The 20,058-nt window shown below is 34.3% G+C and overlaps 1 protein-coding gene across 1 annotated transcript in view; it reads right to left on the reverse strand.

Annotated features, from left to right (window-relative positions):
• Yaf2 (YY1 associated factor 2) overlaps positions 1–20,058 on the reverse strand; it is a 63,243-nt gene that overhangs the window by 28,955 nt on the left and 14,230 nt on the right. The window contains exons 2-4 of the mRNA XM_048802442.1: positions 19,258–19,266; positions 18,971–18,982; positions 18,226–18,356 (exon numbers count right to left, since the gene is read on the reverse strand). Coding sequence (XP_048658399.1) covers positions 18,226–18,356; positions 18,971–18,982; positions 19,258–19,266 — 152 coding nt within the window. The remainder of the gene's footprint in view (positions 1–18,225; positions 18,357–18,970; positions 18,983–19,257; positions 19,267–20,058) is intronic.

Genomic DNA, 20,058 nt, shown 5'->3' on the forward strand with positions numbered 1-20,058 from the left:
AAGACCAATCTAAAAGCCCTGAGGCAAGAGGCCTGCATATTCAAGCTACACTAAGATGACAAACTGAACTGTAGTGAGAGAAAAAAATGGTAAAAATAGTTTAAAGAAGCAGTCAAGAATGAATTTTATAAGGATTTCCTATCAGACAATGGAAATAATTTGGAATTTTATTCCAGTTAGGATGGGAAATTAACTAGAATGGAAAGGTTTTGAACAGAAGAATAATATGATCTGATGAAAGTTAAAAATTACCTGGCACTGGGCTATGGTTATGGCTGGTACATGTGAGGCACTGGGTTCGATCCTCAGCACCACATAAAAATAAATAAACAAAGATATTCTGTCCATGTAAAACAACAAAAAAAAAATGTTAAAAAAAATTACCTGGCACCTATTTTGAGATAAGATAATCCAGAGAGATGAGTGTCACAGCAGAAACTATCACCAATTTATTGCAATAATCAGGAAAGAGATGATAGTAGTTTATATTAGGATGATAAAGTAGAGGGTTGATGAAGTATATTTTTAGATGTACAGCATACAGGATTTGCAGATGAATGAGAAATACAAGGTTAAATAAGAGGATCAAGAAAGGAAAACTGGGAGAGGAATCTATGTTCCATTTTACATGTTAGATTTAACACCTAGAAGACATACAAGTGGAGTTGCCTAAATAACTGCCTAGTAGTTACCATATGAAAAAAATGGGGTTCATTTCTTGAACATATCTCATTGAAAACACTTTTTTTCAGTCACACATTAAATATGCATACAAGACAGGCACAGTGGCACACGCCTGTAATCACAGTGGCTTGGGAGGCTGAAACAATAGGATCCCAAGTTCAAAGCCAGGCTCAGCAATGGCAAGATACTAAGTAACTCAGTGAGAGCCCCTGACTCTAAATAAAATACAAAATAGGGCTGGCGATGTGGCTCAGTGGGCGAGTGCCCCTGAATTCAATCCCCAGTACCAAAAGAAAAAAGAAGAATAGAAACACATATACACTGAGTAACGAGATCTTCAAAATAACAATATTAGTTAAAATAATATGACAGATAATTTTAACACAAGACACATAGTTTCAATCTTCAATTTAGTGTGAAAAAATAGAAAAATTCACAAGTGATTAAAATACATGCACTAAATTCTATTATGTGAGAAGTCTAAATTAGATTAAGAAATTTAGGTAAATATAAAAACTTGACTAGATGTTAAGAGTGTTCAAGAAATGAGGAAGAATAATCAGTAAAGTAATAGAGATTCAACTCATGAATGAATATAATCAAATAAATTATTTTAGCTAGCTCTCTACTATTAAATAAATCAAATTTTAACACCTTAAAATGAAATCGTGGCTTTAAATACAACTTTAATTTAAAGAAACATTCATAAAACAATGCCAAATGCTAAAATGAAAAATTTCCAAAAAGTATTTCTAAACTTGAAAAAAGTAAATAAGACACTGAAATAGGCCAAAAAAATCTGTTAGGGATATATCCCAAAAGCTGAAACTTAAAAGAATGAATATGAGTTGGAAGGGTGAAATGAATATTCCATACAATAGAAACCACATAAACAAATACTCAGAATTAGGAATTATTAAAAGACTTAGAGAAATGAATCATCCATTCAAAAATATTTACTATGTACTCATTTTATTAAAGGATTTGGGAATCAAAAATGAAGACAATGTCATCTGTCTTTAAAATGTCTACAAAACAGTGTGAAGGGGCTAGGGCTGTGGCTCAGTGGCAGCACACTTGCCTGGCAAGTGTGAGGCACTGGATTCAATTCTCAGCACTGCACACAAATAAATAAAGATCTATCAACAACTAAAAAATACATTTAAAAAAAAAAAAAAAAAACAGTGTGTGGGGCTGGGATTGTGGCTTAGCAGTAGAGCGCCCGCCTAGCACGTGGGTTCAATCCTCAGCACCACATAAAAATAAATAAATAAAATAAAGGTACTATGTTCAACTACAACCAAAAAATAAATATTAAAAAAAAACAGTGTGAAGTATGGATTATCAAAGAAGTCATGATGTGTTAAAGAGAGTTAAATCCAGACAGCTACAGAAATATACAGGATAGTTACCTAGACAGATCCCCTAGAGAAGGCTTTCTGAAAGACGTTGACAACTAAACTGAGACATGAAATTAATAGGAATTAACTAAACTGGGAGGAAGGAATAGGTCAGGGTTGGGGTTGAGAGACAGAAAATGGGAGAAAAGGTAAAACAGAGATTAAAGCATGTGCAAAGGCCAGAAAGAACAGACCATGGGGGGTGGGGAAATGGGGTGGGTAATTTGGCAGGGTATAACTTTTTAGGAGTGCATGGCAAGAGTGAAGACTAAAAAAATAAATAGAAACCACACAACGAAAGGATATGTAATACACTTTAAAGAGTGTGGGCTTTATCCTAAGAATGTCTCCTAGGCTGTACGAAAAGTCTCATAACACAAAAAAAAGAAATTTAGGGGTTATTAATGATGGTGGAATGTGATGATCATTATTATCCAAAGTACAGGTATGAAGACACAAATTGGTGTGAATATACTGTGTATACAACCAAGAGATATGAAAAATTGTGCTTTAAATGTTTAAAAGAATTGTAATACATCACACACACACACACACACACACACACACACACATACACACACAACTTTTAAAAAAGGAAGTTTAAAGTAGCAAGGAACCAGATTATCTAGAACAAGGGTTGTAAGAAGAACTATCTTCAGAGACTAGATTAGTAATAAACATTAAGTTAAGGGAAGCAAGCATAAGAAAAAAACAGGAAATTATGAGAAAGGTAGAAACCAAGCCATAACTAAGTTTGGGCAAATTATTGCAGCGAACAAATGTAACTTAGTGTGCTAATCTTAAGAAGATGGAAATCTCTTGATGTTTTTGTAGGTCTCAAGAGAAATCTCTTTATGTTTTTATTTGTCTTTATTTTTGTCTTTGTTTTTCAGTACTGTGACTGAACCCAGGACCTCACGCACTCTACCACTGAGTCACATCCCAGGTATTCTTGATTTTTTCAATAATGGCAAATACATTTCTTCAAAACATGGCACAAGTCAACAATGATTGAGAGGACCAAACAAACAAGACTATAAGCCAAACTGGTACCACCAGATCTTGTAGAACCTCTGACAGAGTGGGAAAGGAGAAGATTTAAACAGAGATGGATGCTCCTGAAGATTTAAACAGGGATGACAAGTAACCAAAGCCTGACAAGTCACAGTGACCATTTTGTTCACTTCTGAGAAAGTAACTCACATTTAACTGATCTCAGCAAATGTTTAGTAATGAAGTAAAAACTGGAATTTTCTGAAAATTAGTGTCATGACAGTAGATAAGAAAACTAATTTGCTCTTCTACAGGTTTTTAGTTTTGCTCACTCTCAGCTGCTAGCAAGCACATGCTGTCCAGCAGTCTGTCTATGCTACCTAGTGTCCTTTCTTTGGCCATATAACTAGCTGCAACTCACCAATGACCACTATAAGCAACTATCAGCTGTCATTTGGCTAGGGCAATGAAATTAAATAAAATGAATGCTCACAGTGAACAGGCAAAGAAAATTCTTTGATTGACTTCAACTCCAAGCCAGAAACTCTTAATTCCATACCCTACATTTTAAGGTTATTACTAATGCTAAAATTGCTATCTTATTGGGGATTACCAACAGACAAATGCTGCACTGACTGTGGTTGGCAATGCTTGACAACAATATTGGATATGCCTGGACAGCAGGATTCAGAAGGAATAATAGGGTAATATCTGAGATTCTGCTAGAATGGAGGTGGAGTGACAAGGAGGCAGGCTGAAAGACTGGAAACTCAGAACAGGTATAGAAATTAAGCAATAATTAAGATAACAAAACAGGTGGCCCAACAAACTTCAAAATCTAAACATTTATATATCCAGAATGCAACTAATCTCACAGGAGTAGCCAAGTGTGGTAGCATATTCCTGTACTCCCAATTACAGGGGAGACTGAGGAAGGAGAATCACTTGAGAGCCTAAAAGTTTGAGGCCAACCTAGATAAAATAGGGAGACCCCACCACAAAAAAAAAAAAAAAAAAAAAGAGAGAGAGAGAGAAAAATCTCACACAGTCTATAGAAATTCTTCACTTAAGAGACAGGGATAAACAGTATTAGAGGTTAAAAATTAATTTACTGAGAATAATACTCTTAAATGCCCTTTACCTTAAGAAAGATGGAACCAATAAGCTATCAAAATGTTAAGGCATATGTGTTATACCATAGGGCTCTATTTCACAATATACTAACTTTCAAATAATATTTACCAGGGACAAAAGTAGAGAAAAATGAGTTGCTCTGAAAAGCATTTAGTAACTAGGGAAAGAAAACCCTATCCCTATAAAGCAAGTGTTGAATCTCATTTTTTAAAAAAGAAATCATCATGAAAGGAATCCTTCTGATTTGGAGGAATGACTTTAAACCAAGAGAGATTTGTTATCCTGCTCCATTAGTGAATAATAATATACAATAATCCTACATTCTCTAGCTAATGGAGGTTTGAGTCAAGATATTCTGATAAAAAGTAGAAGCCAATATTCCAAAAGCTTATAAACTTCACATAAAGAAATTAAGAAGACTAGATATCACAGACCACCTGATAGCACTTAAATGTGCTATCAAGTACAGAAACAGCACAATTTCAGATTACCAATGATCAACAGTAGAGCTGGTATCCATGAACAGGTGAAGCAATAAAAAAAAAAAAAGATATATAAAGCATCTTAAATGAGAAGTTAATAGGCAAAAATAAAACCACATTTCTTTTTCAGACACTCTTAAATCTGTGTTGTATAATACAGAAACCAAGTGGGTACCGAACACTTAAAACATGCCTGATCAATATCAGATGTGCTTTAGATGTAAAATACATCCCAGATTCAAAGATTCAGTATGAAATAAATATTGTAATATCTCACTAATAACTGAAAGAACATTTTAGATACTTTGAGCTAAACAAATATAATACTAAAGATAATTTCACCTGAAATCAGTATGAAGGTTCCTCAAAGACTAGGCATGGAATCACCATATGACCCAGCTATACCACTCCTTGGTACTTGCCCTAAAGAATTAAAGTCATCTCTACAATGATACATACATATCCATGTTTACAGCAGTACAATTCACCACAGCCAAACTATGGAACCAGTCTAGGTATCCATGAACAGATGAATGGATAAAGAAAATGTGGTGTTTTATTCAGTAATGAAGAAAAAAGAAATTGTTGTTTGCAGGAAAATGGATGGAACTACAGACCAAATGTTAACTGAAATTGTTAGACTTAGCTAGTGAAGGTTCCTATGTTTTCTCTCATATGCAAAAGCTAGAGAAGAAAAAGGAAAAGAGAGATGGGGGCAGAACTCAGAAAAATCAAAGGGCCATCAGCAGAGAAAAGGGACCAAGGGGTGGGAGCCAGGAAAACAGGGGCAAAGTGCTAGGAAGTGATATTGGCAAATTATATTGCATGTACAAATATGTAAAACAAATTACATCATTATGTACAACTATAATGTATGAATAAAAAATGCAGGGAAATAAGGTAATTTCACCTGTTCCACTTTACCTTTTTAAATTACATACATGGCTCCCCCACCAAAGTTTTTTGCAGTACTGGGGATTGAACTCAGGGCCTCACACATGCTAGGCAAGCAAGCACTGTACTACTGAGCTACAACTCTAGTTGCAGTTTGCATTATATTTGCATTGGACAGTGCCACTCTAACTTAGCCATAACTAATGTAAAGTCTTAAATGCATATGGCTATTTTAATACTTTTACTGAATTTAATATTGTTTGTTTCTTTAGTTAATATTAAGTTCCTCTTGAGTACATCTTGGATAAGTTGATTTTAAGGTGAAAACATCTTATCAGGCTGTCAAAAAAGAGAACAATCAAAATTTCTGGACAGAGACTTAAGCCAGCAGCGTTGTTCCAACCAAAAGGTAACCACACTCCCTTCATATCATCTCTGGTAAAAGGGTTACACAGTAACAAAAAAGCACCATATACACATGAACAGGAGTTGACCAACTTCACATCCATCCAGCATAATAACATGCTTTATTTTAGGTTCTTCTCCATTATAATTCAATTTTTTACAAGCACTGTTCACTATAATTTGTACAAATTTGTCCCTTCTTGACAACGTTCAGATACTTAAAATTGCCTTTTGGGGAGGATCTCACATACGCTAATTCCAATCCAATTTACCATCAAAGAAAATACAACTCTCTCCCTAAGATGAAATGAAATAACAGCACCACTATTTATGAGATACCATGACAGATTTTAAAAGGATTTCTATTACTACAAACAAACTTAGTATCATCTGGAAACAGTCCATGGTCCATCTGGAAACTTGAAAGAATGTGGTTTTAGGATATTAAGAATTTCAGAAATAAAATACAGAACATAAGCAGTTTTATAAGACAACACTGACTAAAAGAGAATACAATAACACTGAGAACAAAAATTGTACTATCATGAGATTTTAAGAGTACTAGTTTTAAAAAATGTACTGGACTTAGTAAAATGAAATTAAAATGAACGTTTGATATTCAAAATTTCCTACAGATTAAAATATTACTCAAGTCAGAGTTCTTTCCCACAAAACAATTCAAGTTTTCATATAGTGTTCTCATTCAAATTACCTTAGTCTTGGAAACCAGTGGAAGTAAATGGAACCCACAGAAGATACACCAAATAGTTTAAGGAAAATGTTGGTTAAGGTGCTAGTTAATTTGAGAGTAAAGTATAAAAGCTAAAAGTAAATAAAGTATGAAAGTTATTCATTTAAGCATCCAGAAGTCCACTAACCACAAGGAATTACACTAAATTTTAGAGATAAAATGATGAACAAGCTATACACTACAGAGATTATTCTTTGGTAGTTTTGTAAAAGAACAGGAAGTGCCATCAATATTATTAATATCATTAAATATTATTGTTATTTAAATTATATATTATATATTTTGTACATATTATATTTTATATAATCATTTAATTTTATAATATTTAATGTAATTAAATATTATTAAAATTATATTGCCATCAATATTTCAGTGGCTGTTTCTCATGCCTCAAGTCAAGGTATTTCCTCTTATATTTGTATTTGGAGGGAAAAGGCAATGATAAGAGATACAGAGAAGAAGAAGGAAAGAGATATGTACATAACAACTGAATTAAATCATTTTCCTTCTCTCTTTCCCTGTAACTCTCTGAACTCCTTAAAGAGAGGATGAAACCTATTCATCTCCCTTTCCCTAGCACCTGCCATTTATCTGCTGCTCATTCTCAGAACCAGGCTAGTCTATAAGCTATTGTGTCAGAGCCATTGCTTTTTTATTATTTTTTTTCAACTACAGACTAACATCGAAAATAAGGGGCTGGGACTGGGGCTCAGTGGTGGAGTGCTTGCCTAGCACGTGTGAGGCACTAGGTTCTATCCTCAGCACCACACACTCAAAATAAATAAAATAAAGTTATTATTTTAAAAAAAATAAGAAGAATAAAACATAAGGGCCGGGGTTGTAGCACAGTGGTAGAGCACTTACCTAGCACATGTGAGGCACTAGGTTCGATCCTCAGCACCACATAAAAATAAAGTTATTGTGTCCATATACAACTAAAAACATATTTTTTAAAAAAAGCTATAACACATATTCTTTAAGGAAAAACACAGAGCCCACAATTTTATTTCAACTACTATCACCAGATTCCCCTCACCTCCAAAACCCATCCAAAAGCAACCAATATCATGAGTGTGTTGTAAATGACATCACACGGTGCAATTTAACTTTTCCTTACATTTTTAAGACGGCCCCTCCATATTCACACACAAAAAAAGGTAACATGGCGCGGTGAACTCTAAAATCAGGCAACTGAGGTTCAGATCCGAACTCTCACTTGTGGACGGCCTCTGGGTTCAATCACCAGTACCATACAGAAAAAAATTGGAGGTGGTGAAACCTTCAAGAGGGGGCCAAGTGGAAGTAATTAGGTCACCAAGGCTATCACCTCAGAAGGAATTAATGCTAGTCTCACAGCGTGAGTGTGTTCTCTCAAGAACAAGTTATTTAAGAAAAAAAGAGATCCTTCTTCATTCTCTGGCTGCTAATCATAAAATCGTATCCGCACATGCCCTGCCATTGTGATGTCATCCACCATGAGACCACAAGTAGAGCAGATGGGTACACTAAGTCATAGAAATTCAACCTCCAAAACTATGAGCTAAATAAAGCTCTTATCTTTATAAAGTACATAGCTTCAGGTATTTTATTACAGCAACAGAGAAGACTAGTACAGTTATTTATCTTTACATGCTTTAGTAATTCCATATTTAAAAAGGAGATGATAATAGCACCTATTTCTCAGTTTTCATGTGGATTAAAAATATTGATGTACATAAAGTACTTAAAACAACAGTGGCATAGAAAGTGTAATTTGTTTATTAAAATAATCATTAATGATAATGATCTAAAAAGGTCTAGGCAATTCTTCACAATACAATTATTCTATATATTATTTTTAAATGTCCTTCTACTGAGAAACATTTACATTTTGTCTTCCAAATGAATACTCATATACAAATTTCCTAGAGAAAATATGCAAGTTTCAGTAGACTAATACCTTAACTAGCTGTTAATTGCAGGACACTGGGGTATACACATTTTCAACTACACAAAACCCCATTCTGAGCTTTGCAATTCTATACATGAAAACAAACAGTTCATGTTTTCAACTACATTTCCTTATAAATGAGAGTATGCATCTTTTCAGTTCATTAGCCATTCCAATTTCCAGTTACCTTTGCTACAAAGTGCATTTATATCATTGCTCATTTTATTTCTATCTCTGTCATGTTCTTTCAATTTTTAGACCTGGATGAAAATCCACTGGCTGTTATAGATATTGTACACAGCTGCTCCTAGTCGTGCCAATTATCTTTTAGTTCTTCTTTTTTGAAAGAGTAAAATTGTTTATCCTTGATGGCTCATTCCTCTTGACTTGTTAAAAACTTCCATATTCTAAAATTACATCTTTCTCTACACTTTTCTCTTTTCAAAAAATAATTTTTCAGCCAGGCACAGTGGCACAAACATGTAAACCCAGCTACTTGGGAGTCAGAGGCAGGGAATCACAAGTTCAAAGTCAGCCTCAGCAACTTAGTGAGACCCTGACTCAAAATAAGAAATAAAAAGGGCTGGGAGTGTAGCTCAGTGGTAGAGCAGCCCTGGGTTCAACCCTCTCTCACACACACACACACAATAAAATTTTAAAAAAATAGAGTATCACATTGATTAGTTCAACTGGAATTTATTTTTGCATACAATTTGATATGGTGCTGAAAGTCAGCCCAGGGCCTCACCCACGCTAGGCAAGCACTCTACCATTGAGCCACATCCTCAGCCTTTGCATGTGACTTGAAGGAGAGATGTAGTTTTCTCTCCATATATAAAATCAATTCAACATCTACTTTTTCTTTTCATACTAATAAATGCTACTTCTGGCATTCACCAGAGACTCACTGCTGAACTTTCTGTTGTGTTACATTTATCTATCTTTTCCTGTATAAATACTATCTTATTTCAAATCCCACAGTTTTTTTAAAAATTAGGATATAACTTACATATAGTAAAATACAAAAACACTAAACATACAGCTTGATTTTTAAGCACAAATAGCACTATGTGTTTCACCCCAAACCAAGTACTAACATTTCTCACACTCCAGAAGGCTCTCTCATGACCCTTTCTAATCAGTACCATGCTTCCAAGATAACCTTGCTTCCTCTCTTTTCAACATAGATTAGTCTTGTTTTTTAACTTCTTGCAAATAAATCACCAATATGTAATATTTTATCTCAATTCTTCCACACAAAATTAAGTTTAGAAGAAAATTATGTTGATGTAGTAGTATTCTTTTTTATTGCTATGCAGTATGTAACAGCCCATTCTAAATACCATAATTTTACAATCAGTCTTAATATCAAACACAAGTTACTTCTCATTCTTTTTCTTCTTCCAGAACTACCTTATTTATTTATTTATTCATGAGGGTCTGAATCCAGGGGCACTTTACCACTGAGCTACATCCTCAACTCTTTTTATGTTTTATTTTGAGACAGGGTTGTTAAATTGCTGAGGCTGACCTCAAACTTGTAATCCTCCTGCCTCAGCCTCCCAAGTAGCTGGGATTACAGTCCTGCACCACATTGCCTGGCTCTGCACTATTCTTATGCCCTTACTTTTGCACATGAAGGCCATTTTCCACAAATAATCCCATCAGGATTATTATTTAAAACTACATATAATAGAAGTAACTTTGGTAATATTTTCTATTAAATAAATTTTAAACAAACTTCCCATCCACAAACAGCATATTCTGCCTTTTATTCGAACCAGATTTTATGTCCTTCAATAAAATTTGGGGTATTTCATATAATTCCCTATAAAGAATATCTTTTTTATTTTCTAAATGACTGCTGCCAATATGAATGTTAACCCTGTATACAGGAACACTGAATTATCTTATTATTACAGTGTGTTCCTTTCTCTTACATTTTCTAGGGAAATGTTCTAACTTCTCTTCCTTTCCAATCTTTTTTGGGTTTTATTGTTTGTATTTTTTTATTTTTGCTCATCTTACACACTGACAGAGATATATTTGTCTTCCTCTTGACATTAACAAGAATGTGTATAAGGTTTCACTATAGAGCACGATGGTTACTGTTTGAGAAAGTTTAAAAGGCAAACTTTACTGGAAGAAAAAAGTTCACTTGTCTTTTAGGGTTTAAGAAGGTGATCTATTGCTGGGTGCAGTGGCATACAAGTGCAATCTCAGCAATTCTGGAGACTTAGGCAGGAAGACTACAAGTTCGAGACTAGCCTCCACAATTTAGTGAGATCCTCAGCAATTTATCGAAGGTTTGTCTCAAGATTTAAAAAATAAAAAGGGGTTGGGGATGTAACCCAGTGATAAAGTGCCCCTGGGCTCAATCTCCAGTGTCAAAAATACATAAATAATTTATCTATTTTTTAACATGAATGGATACACAGTTTCTATCATATACTTTTATGAAATCCATCTAGAATTTTCCCAGTGTTACAAATTATATAAACACAATTTTAAATACTGAACCATCCTTATGTTCTTAACTCATTTAAAATTTTCATATCTGTGTCCATAAATAAGATTGACTGCAAAATATTTTCCCTTGTATATTCTTTCCAGTCTAGGTTTCAAGGTTAAATTTTTCTTATTAACAATTGGGCTGAGTGATCCATACTGGGGTAGGGAGGGGGAGAATGGGTGGAATAGACAAACTGTAGATAGGGCAGAGGGGTGGGAGGGAAAGGGAGTGAGCAGGGGGTTGCAATGATGGTGGAATGTGATGGACATCATTATCCAAAGTACATGTATGAAGACATGAATTGGTGTGAATATACTTTATATACAACCAGAGATATAAAACATTGTGCTCTGTATGTGTAATATGAATTGCAATGCATTCTGCTGTCATTGTTTTAAAAGTCAATAAAATAAATAAAGTCAAGTTGGGGCTGGGCACAATGGAACATGCCTATAATCCCAGCAGCTCAGGAGGCTGAGACAGGGGGATCATGAGTTCAAAGTTGGCCTCAGGAACAGCAAGGCACTAAGCAACTCAGTGAGACCCTGTTTCTAAATAAAATACAAAATAGAGCTTGGGATGTGGCTCAGTGGTTGAGTGCCCCTGAGTTCAATCCCTGGTACCCAAAACAAACAAACAAAAAAAGAGTCAAGGTAGGGCTGGGGTTGTGGCTCAGTGCTAGAGCACATGTTAGGCACTGGGTTTGATCTTCAGCACCACATTTCTGACTGGCTGACTTTCTTTCCTTCTTTCTTTTTTACAGACTTGTGCCATGATTACCATTCAGTTTTAGAAATTCTTCATCTCCCTAAACCTTCTATCCTTAAGCATNGGGGGGGGAAGACTCAAGGTGGCACACACCTGTAATCACAGCAGCTCAGCAGAATGATGCAGGAGGATCTCAAATGCAAAACTTCCAGCAACTCAGTAAGGCCCTAAGTAACTTAACAAGACTCTGTATCAAAAAATAAAAACAGCTGGGCGTGTGGCGCAGTAGTTAAGGACCTCTGAGTTCAATTTCTGGTACCGAAAAAAAAGTCAAGGTTGCTTTCCCTCTTTTAGTTCTCTAGTCAATTTGTATAGAATTGGGGTGTGTTCCCCAAAGCATATCTGTAATCATGATTACAAATATGACTACTAATACTATTTCTTTGGATTCTACTTCACACAAACTAGGATGTCAATAGTCAAAAAGATAGATAATAGCCAGGCACAGTGGCACACACCTTAGTGTGCTTAGGAGGCTGAGGCAGGAGGACTGCAAGTTAAAAGCCAGCCTCATAAACTCAGTGAAGTCCTAAGCAACTTAGCAACACTTTGTCTCAAGGGGGAAAAAAAAAAAAAACAAACAGAAAAAGTGCTGGGGATGTGATTCAGTGGCTAAGTGCCCCTGGGTTCAATGCTTGGTACTTAAAAAAAAAAAAAAAAAGATAATAAAAAGTTTTGGTGAAGGTATGGAAAAACCAGAACCCTTATACATTATTGGTAGGAAAGTAAAATGATGTAGTTACTCTGGAAAACAATCTGACAATTCCACAAAAGGTTAAAGAGTTGCCATAGGAGCCAGCAAATCCACTCCTAGGTATATACTCAAAGGGAATTAAAACATATATCTTCACAAAAACTTGTACCTAGAAGTTGAGGATATGGCTCAATGATAGAGTGCTTCTCTGTGTTTGATCCCTAGCATCATCCAAAAACAAACAAACTTATACTATGTTCCTAATAGGACTATTCACAATAGCCAAAAGTGAAAAACAATCCAAATGGATAAACAAAATATGATATTATCTGTACACAATATAATAATATTATTTGTCTTTAAAAGAGAATGAAATGCACTAATATGTGCTGCAAAATGGATGAATCTTATATACATTATGCTAGGTGAAAGAAACCAATCACAAAAGGCCCAAGATTGTATGATTCAACTTTAAGAACCGTGCAGATAAGATGAATTTATAGAAGACAGAAAGTAGATTAGTAGATGCTTAAGGATAGAAGGTTTAGGGAGATGAAGAATTTCTAAAACTGAATGGTAATCATGGCACAAGTCTGTAAAAAAGAAAGAAGGAAAGAAAGTCAGCCAGTCAGAAATGTGGTGCTTGCCGGTAATCTCACAAGTTCAATGCCAGCCTGGGCAACTTAGTGAGACCCTGTCTCAAGATTAAAAAAAAAAAGTAAAAAACAGAACCCACTGAATTGTACTTTCTTTTTTATTTTTTGTAGTACTGAGGATGGAATCCCAGGTTGTTTTGGCAGTGAGCTATATCCCAGGATTTTTTGTTTGTTTGTTTTATGATCATCCTGTCTCAGGCTCCTGAATTGCTGGGATTACAGGCATATGCTATCATACCTGGCTGACTGGGAAAATTGTAAGGTGTATGAATTGTATTTATTTATTTACTTACTTAGTGGCATGAAGATCAAACCTAGAACCTTCCACGTGCCAGGCAAGCACTATAGCACTGAGTTATACCCCCAGCCCTATTATTAAAAACAAACAAACAAACAAAAAACTATTCTTAACTTGAGGAGGTTTACTACAACTTCAATTGCCTAAATGGTGCCAGGCACAGTGGTGCATGCCTGTAATCCCAGCAACTCAGAAGACCGAGGCAGGACGATCGCTAGTTCAAAGCCAGCCTCAGCAATTTAGGGAGGCCCTAAAGCAACTTAGCAAGACCCTGCCTCAAAATAAATAAAATGAAAAAAGGCTGGGGATGTGGCTCAATGGTTAAGGACTGTTGGGTTCGATCCCAGTACCAAAAAAAAAAAAAAAAAATTTATCCTCATTTTAAAATTTATATGCATATAAATTTAATGGTGATTTCTTATTTTTAAAATCATTATTATATTTGTAGTAATACTTTTTAAATTTTACTACTTATTATTATAGCTTTTCTTGATGAACAGTTCCAGAATCAACTGAAAAGAACCAGATCTGATTTGCTTTAATCATAATACTGCTTTTATGTCTAATAATTTTCTACTTCACCAAATTCTATTTTTAGTTCCTTTCTTCCTTCCTTCTTTGGTTTTACTGTGCTCTTTTTTAGTGTTTTTGTTTTCTTTTTTTCAGTTGAATATTTTCAAAATAGTTTCAATCTTTTAATGTAATCAAAGCAATATATTTTTCTAACATCCCTCAAATTTTGATACAATGCTTTTGTTGTAACTCTATTCTAATTATTTTATAATTAATTTCCTTTTGTTGTTGTTATTTTAGGAGACAATGTCTAGCTCTAGCAATCCTCCTGTCTTAGCCTCCCAAGTAACTAAGACTGCATGAGTGTTCCAACATGCCCAGCTCTACATTTTTTAATTCTTGAAAATTCTTAATCATTTTTTTCTTTAATATTGCTTCTCCACTATTGTATTCTCTCTTCTAAATCTCCACTTAGACATATGTTGGAGCTTCTCAACCTGTCCTCTAACATATCTTAGTTTTTCTTTCTTGTTTTTCATCTCTTATATCCTGTGCTGTTCTGGAAGAATTCTAACTTCCATTTTCAAACTACTAACTTCTCCCTTTAGCTGTGTCTATTTGCTCATTTATGGAGTTATTTTAAAATCATATTCTTTATTTTCAAGATTTCAATTCTTTACATATCAACTTATAATTACTATTTTTTAAATAATTGTTCTTATTTAAATATAATTCAATATGACCTCAATTTAAAAAGGTAATAATATTTTCTAGTACTGAGGATTGAATCTAGGGGCCTTTCATCACTGAACTCCATATCCAATCCTCTTTACTTTTCATTTTAAACAGGTTGCCCTTAAACTTGGCCCTCCTACCTTAGTCCCCTGTATAGCTGAGATTACAGGCATGTGCCAAGCAGTCTGGCTAAAATAGACATATTTTAAGTTAAGAAACTTTTAGGCAAAAGTTTCCATTTAAAATTTATCCATTTTGAAGCTCATTTTTAATGACAAAAGGGAAAAAAAAAACTTCTTATAGTTCTCTTGGCTGTTATTCTGCCAAATGTCATCCCACTGTGCCTACTTGGAGCAAGGCATGGAAAGAATAGGTTCTATTATTTCCATTTAGAATTAGAGGAGCTGAAGCACAATAAAGTTCTCTTTAAGGTACTTTCTCCTCAATTTTTTTTTAATACCAAAGTCACAGAAATGTTCACAGTAAAATGAATACCTTATACCTTTCACCAGGGTTCAAATTTGTTAATATTTACCACATTGGCTTTATCTTTCCTTTTATCTCTAAATATACATATACACACCAAATCCAAATATTCATATACCTTTTTTTTCTGAACCCATTAAGATACACCACATTCAAATATTTTAGTATTTATCTTCAAAGAATAAGGACACTGTCAGTACAACCATTATGTTATTACAACACCATACAAACTATGAGCTTTAATAGAATATTACACAGATTTGCAATAGCAGATTCAAAGCTAGTATATAAGTCATTTGACTAAATGTTTTTTATCTAGGCTTGCCTAATGATTGGACCTGAACTGATTCTCTGGTGATTATTTCCATGAGACAATCCACCAAAGAACATTTTCTTCCCTCCATGACCTTCAAAATAAATTTCATTTACTCCTTCACTTGACAGGTATTCTTAAAAAACAAATATTTCTGCAAATCAAGCATAATCTTCTAGGATATTAAACCTCAAATATCAAGTAATCTGAATTTCCAGATTGTTTTCACTATTTTATTTTATTCAATTTATTTATTTAGGTATAGGAATTGAACCCAGGGCACTTTACCACTCAGCTTACATTACATCCGCAGCCCTCTTTATGTTTTGAGATAGGCCCTCACTAATTTTGCTGAAGGTGTCACTAAACTGCCCAGGCTGGCCTTCATGTTGTGATCTCCCTGCCTCAGTCTCCTAAGAAGCTGGGATTACAGATGAGTACCATCACACCCACCTTCTAGGCTGTCTTCTTACACTGTGTAGCAGCTTAAAGTGAAGCCAGTATAATTAACACTCTCAAAACTAGACACTCCTTTTTATATGCCACAGAAATCCAACCAATGAGAATTTCACTATACAAGCTTTTCAAGGGAAAAATGTTTTTCAAAAAATATAGTATACATAGGATTGACAAGGGAAAAGAATGTTTCATACATGAAAAACTAAGTATATTCATCAATCTACATGGAAAACTAATTTTTCAATGAGTATTATTTCATCTTAATCACTGATGTTAGGAAATGAAGAAAATTAAAAACTATAAAACCCTTTCAAGGAACACACAAAATAGTAATATAACCTAACGTTAATAGTTAAGAGATAAACTGTGTCATACAGATAACTATAACCAAAGACATGTTTAAGATCAAGCTACAATCAAATACTAACAAGATTATTTACAATACTAACAAGATCATTTACTATATGCTGCTAGGAACTGTACTAGGAACATTCCATAGATTAACTTAATGCCACAGAAACCCTTCTTTTTCACTGGGAAAACACAGCTAGTGAGAAAGAATTGATATAGGAGTAAGGGCATGCCTTAACTTTAAAAGTACAGAAAAGAAGAATGGGGAGAAGGTCATTTCAAGAAAATGGGAAAGAACCAATCAAAGCATAAATATGACAACTATCCCAAGTAATATCAAAACATGAGTTTCAAGTTGAAGAAATGGCTAAGTAGAATGGAATTGAATTATGAGAGGCCTCAGTTACTATAAATGAAAGTTTATAAAACAGCTGGAGCAGGACACCCTACACGCTTTATGTGCTAAAAATGCTTTTAGAAGAATTATTTGATGCTACTACTAAATGAGAAAGAAACCAAAAGAAAAGAATTAGCTAATGCTAACATTTATATACCAACTCAAAAAACTGTCACCTGAAGAATCACAGAACTCAAACTGAACCAATTCTACTACACTTCAAATCAATAAGCACTTTTGTCAGGAACAAGGAAGTGGTAGATATATTTGAAAAACAATTTATATCTTCAATGAAGTTTAAAGGTATACTGAAAATTATGTCATTAAAACTGCTAGTCAGCCAGATGTGGAAGCACATGCCTGTAATCTCAGCTACTTGAGAGGCTCAGGGAGAAGGATCTTAAATTCAAGGCCAGTCTCAGCAACTTAGTGAGAACCTGTCTCAAAATGAAATTTTTAAAAGAACTGAGTGTATAACTCAGAGGTAGAATCCCATTGGGTTCAATTCCCTAGTACCACCAAAAATAAAAAACCACCAACAACAACAAAACCCTGCTAGTTAGTAGTTAGACTTGGGATGCAGTTCAGTAGCAGAATGTGTGCTCAGCATGCACAAAACCTGGGTTCAATATGCAACACTGAAAAGAGAAGACATGCCCATCAATTAATATAAAACTACTTTTACTGTTCAGTACTACTGTACAAAAATAATTTGACTAAATTTGGTATGTGCATTAAATTTATAATACCAGTATTTACTTTAATAAAAGTAACATGATAAATAAATAAATTTATACAAGAATTTAATAGGGGCTGGGGATGTAGCTCAGTGTTAGAGTATTTGCCTAGCATGCACAAGGCCCTGGGTTTGATACCCAGCACTGAAAAAAGAAAGAATATCTCTACACTGCTTTAGAACTACACTATTCACCAAAGCTAATGAACATACATTTTTTAGAAACAATTACTATGTAAATAATACCCATCATACTTTTTATTCATATGTCCATTAATAGTTCAGTATATACTCCATACAATAGTTTTCAAAATCCACATCAGACATAAAAAAAAAAAAAACCTATCTCAAACAAGTTCCTTTCTATTAAACAAATTCCTCCTAAAGAGAAGAAATTTGAGAAGAAAAATTTCTCAAGTTTGTAAAAACTAGATTACTTACCAGTAACTTGAGTTATCCTATTGGGTCTTTTCCCTCACAGATCCACCTCTCCTGCCCTTCTGTCCAGCATGAGAATCTTCCTGATGGGCATCCACTGGAACTGAGGGGGCATGCAGTACAGATGTATATGTAAGAAAGTTGGGGGTAGGGGATTTGGAAGATGCTAGATACATGCGTCAGTGCACTTGCTTACCTTCCTGAAATTGGAAATTTCAACGGTTCCTTGGTCCTCGAAGCATTCACAATAACTTCAAAGAATGTGGATCTGTGGAGATTACCCAATAGGAGAACTCCAGTTACTGGTAAGTGATCCAGGTTTTTCTTCTCTATCAGAATAAGAAGATTATTTAATTTTATTTGAGATAATTAATACATATAGAACTACAGGAGAAAAAGATAAAAATTCATTGGGTTATTATATATGAACACACAAAAGTAAACATAGAAACAATTTGCAAACCAGAGCATCAACAGAAACTTCTAGCATTATCAGAAACACAAAGATTTGCAGTTTCATTTTTGAATGTTCACTGTAAAGACAGTTATGTTTTAACATACAAAAATATTAGCTATCAAACTATTCCATTTCACTGAAATGCCACCATTATTTTTTAATATTAACATAAGAATAACCCTCTTCCTCCTCCTCCTCCTGATCAAAATCTACCATTTTTTAGCTCTTGTCATTAACATTTACTTGTTATATAGAAGCTACCAAAATGAACTAACAATCTTTTTAGACTACAGATTAAAAGTATTAGTACAATTCCCATTTATCACTAAGTTTTTAACCATCTGTCACCTATCAAGAAACCAACCATTAAAGCATATAAAGTTATTTATCAGTACGTCAGCTGATGATAAATAACCATTGAGCCACATCTCTGGCCCTTGTTTTTTCTTTATTTTGAGACAGGGTCTTACTAAGTTTCTAGGACCTCACTAAGTTGCTGAGGCTGGCCTTGAACTTGAGATCCTCCTGCCTCAGCCTCCCAAACTGCTGGAATTACAAACATGTGCCACCGCACTCAAGAAAAATATCCTAAAGGAAAAAAAAAAAACCTTCCTCAACAGAATTTTATTTTCTCTTCAAACTTACATGAAGATATGCTATTGCCTTTAACTCAGTGTATATTAATCACATTATTTTAAAGATGTCATTGCCACAGTAGGTACTAGATGCAGATACATGTTTTAATAATCCTTTATCATTATCCAGCTAGACAGTTATCCCCTATCTTTGAGAAACTTGTAGTTTCATGATTCTTCTTTCTATGGAAACAAATTAAAGAAAATGTCTAGCTTTTCCTTTAAGAGTAATGGAACAAAATAGGAGCTGGGTTGTGGCTCAGTGGTAGAGTGCTTGCTTAGCATGTGTGAGGCACTGGATTAGATTCTCAGCACCACATACAAATAAATAAATAAAATAAAGGCCTATCAACATCTAAAAAAATTTTAAAAAGAGTAAGGGGATAAAATGGTCTATAAAGTCATCATTCTTCAAAACATAATTCTAAGGAAATTTTTACATTTTAATCTTGTTATGAGGTAATATTTGTTCTTTAAAAAGGTTGACACACACTTGTCAAGATTATTGTTACATTCCTATTTAATTTAAGATACAAACATCTCTGGGTAAAAGTGTATTCATATTTCTATAAATCTGGGCTGAAGAGTATTATAATAAAAACCATTAGTTTTTAAATGATTCATTCATTCCAAAAGGGGTACTACACTGCTATGCTTTGGATGTGGTCTGAGTATATATGAACTAAGGGTTCATGTGCTGGAAGGTTGGTCCTTAGTATGGAGCTGTTGAAAAGTAATGGGACATTTAAGGGATGGAGCCAAGTGGAAAGGTATTAGGTCATGGGGGAGGTGCCCTCTGAGGGGATTAACTGCAAGAGCAAGTTGTTATAAAAAGAGCAAAAACAATCAACAACGTGAAGATAGAACCTACAAAATGGGAGAAAATCTTTACCACATGCACCTCAGATGGAGCACTTATCTCCAGAACATATAAAGA

This window comes from Marmota marmota, unplaced genomic scaffold, assembly GCF_001458135.2.
Source record: "Marmota marmota marmota unplaced genomic scaffold, marMar, whole genome shotgun sequence".
Taxonomy (NCBI): domain Eukaryota; kingdom Metazoa; phylum Chordata; class Mammalia; order Rodentia; family Sciuridae; genus Marmota; species Marmota marmota.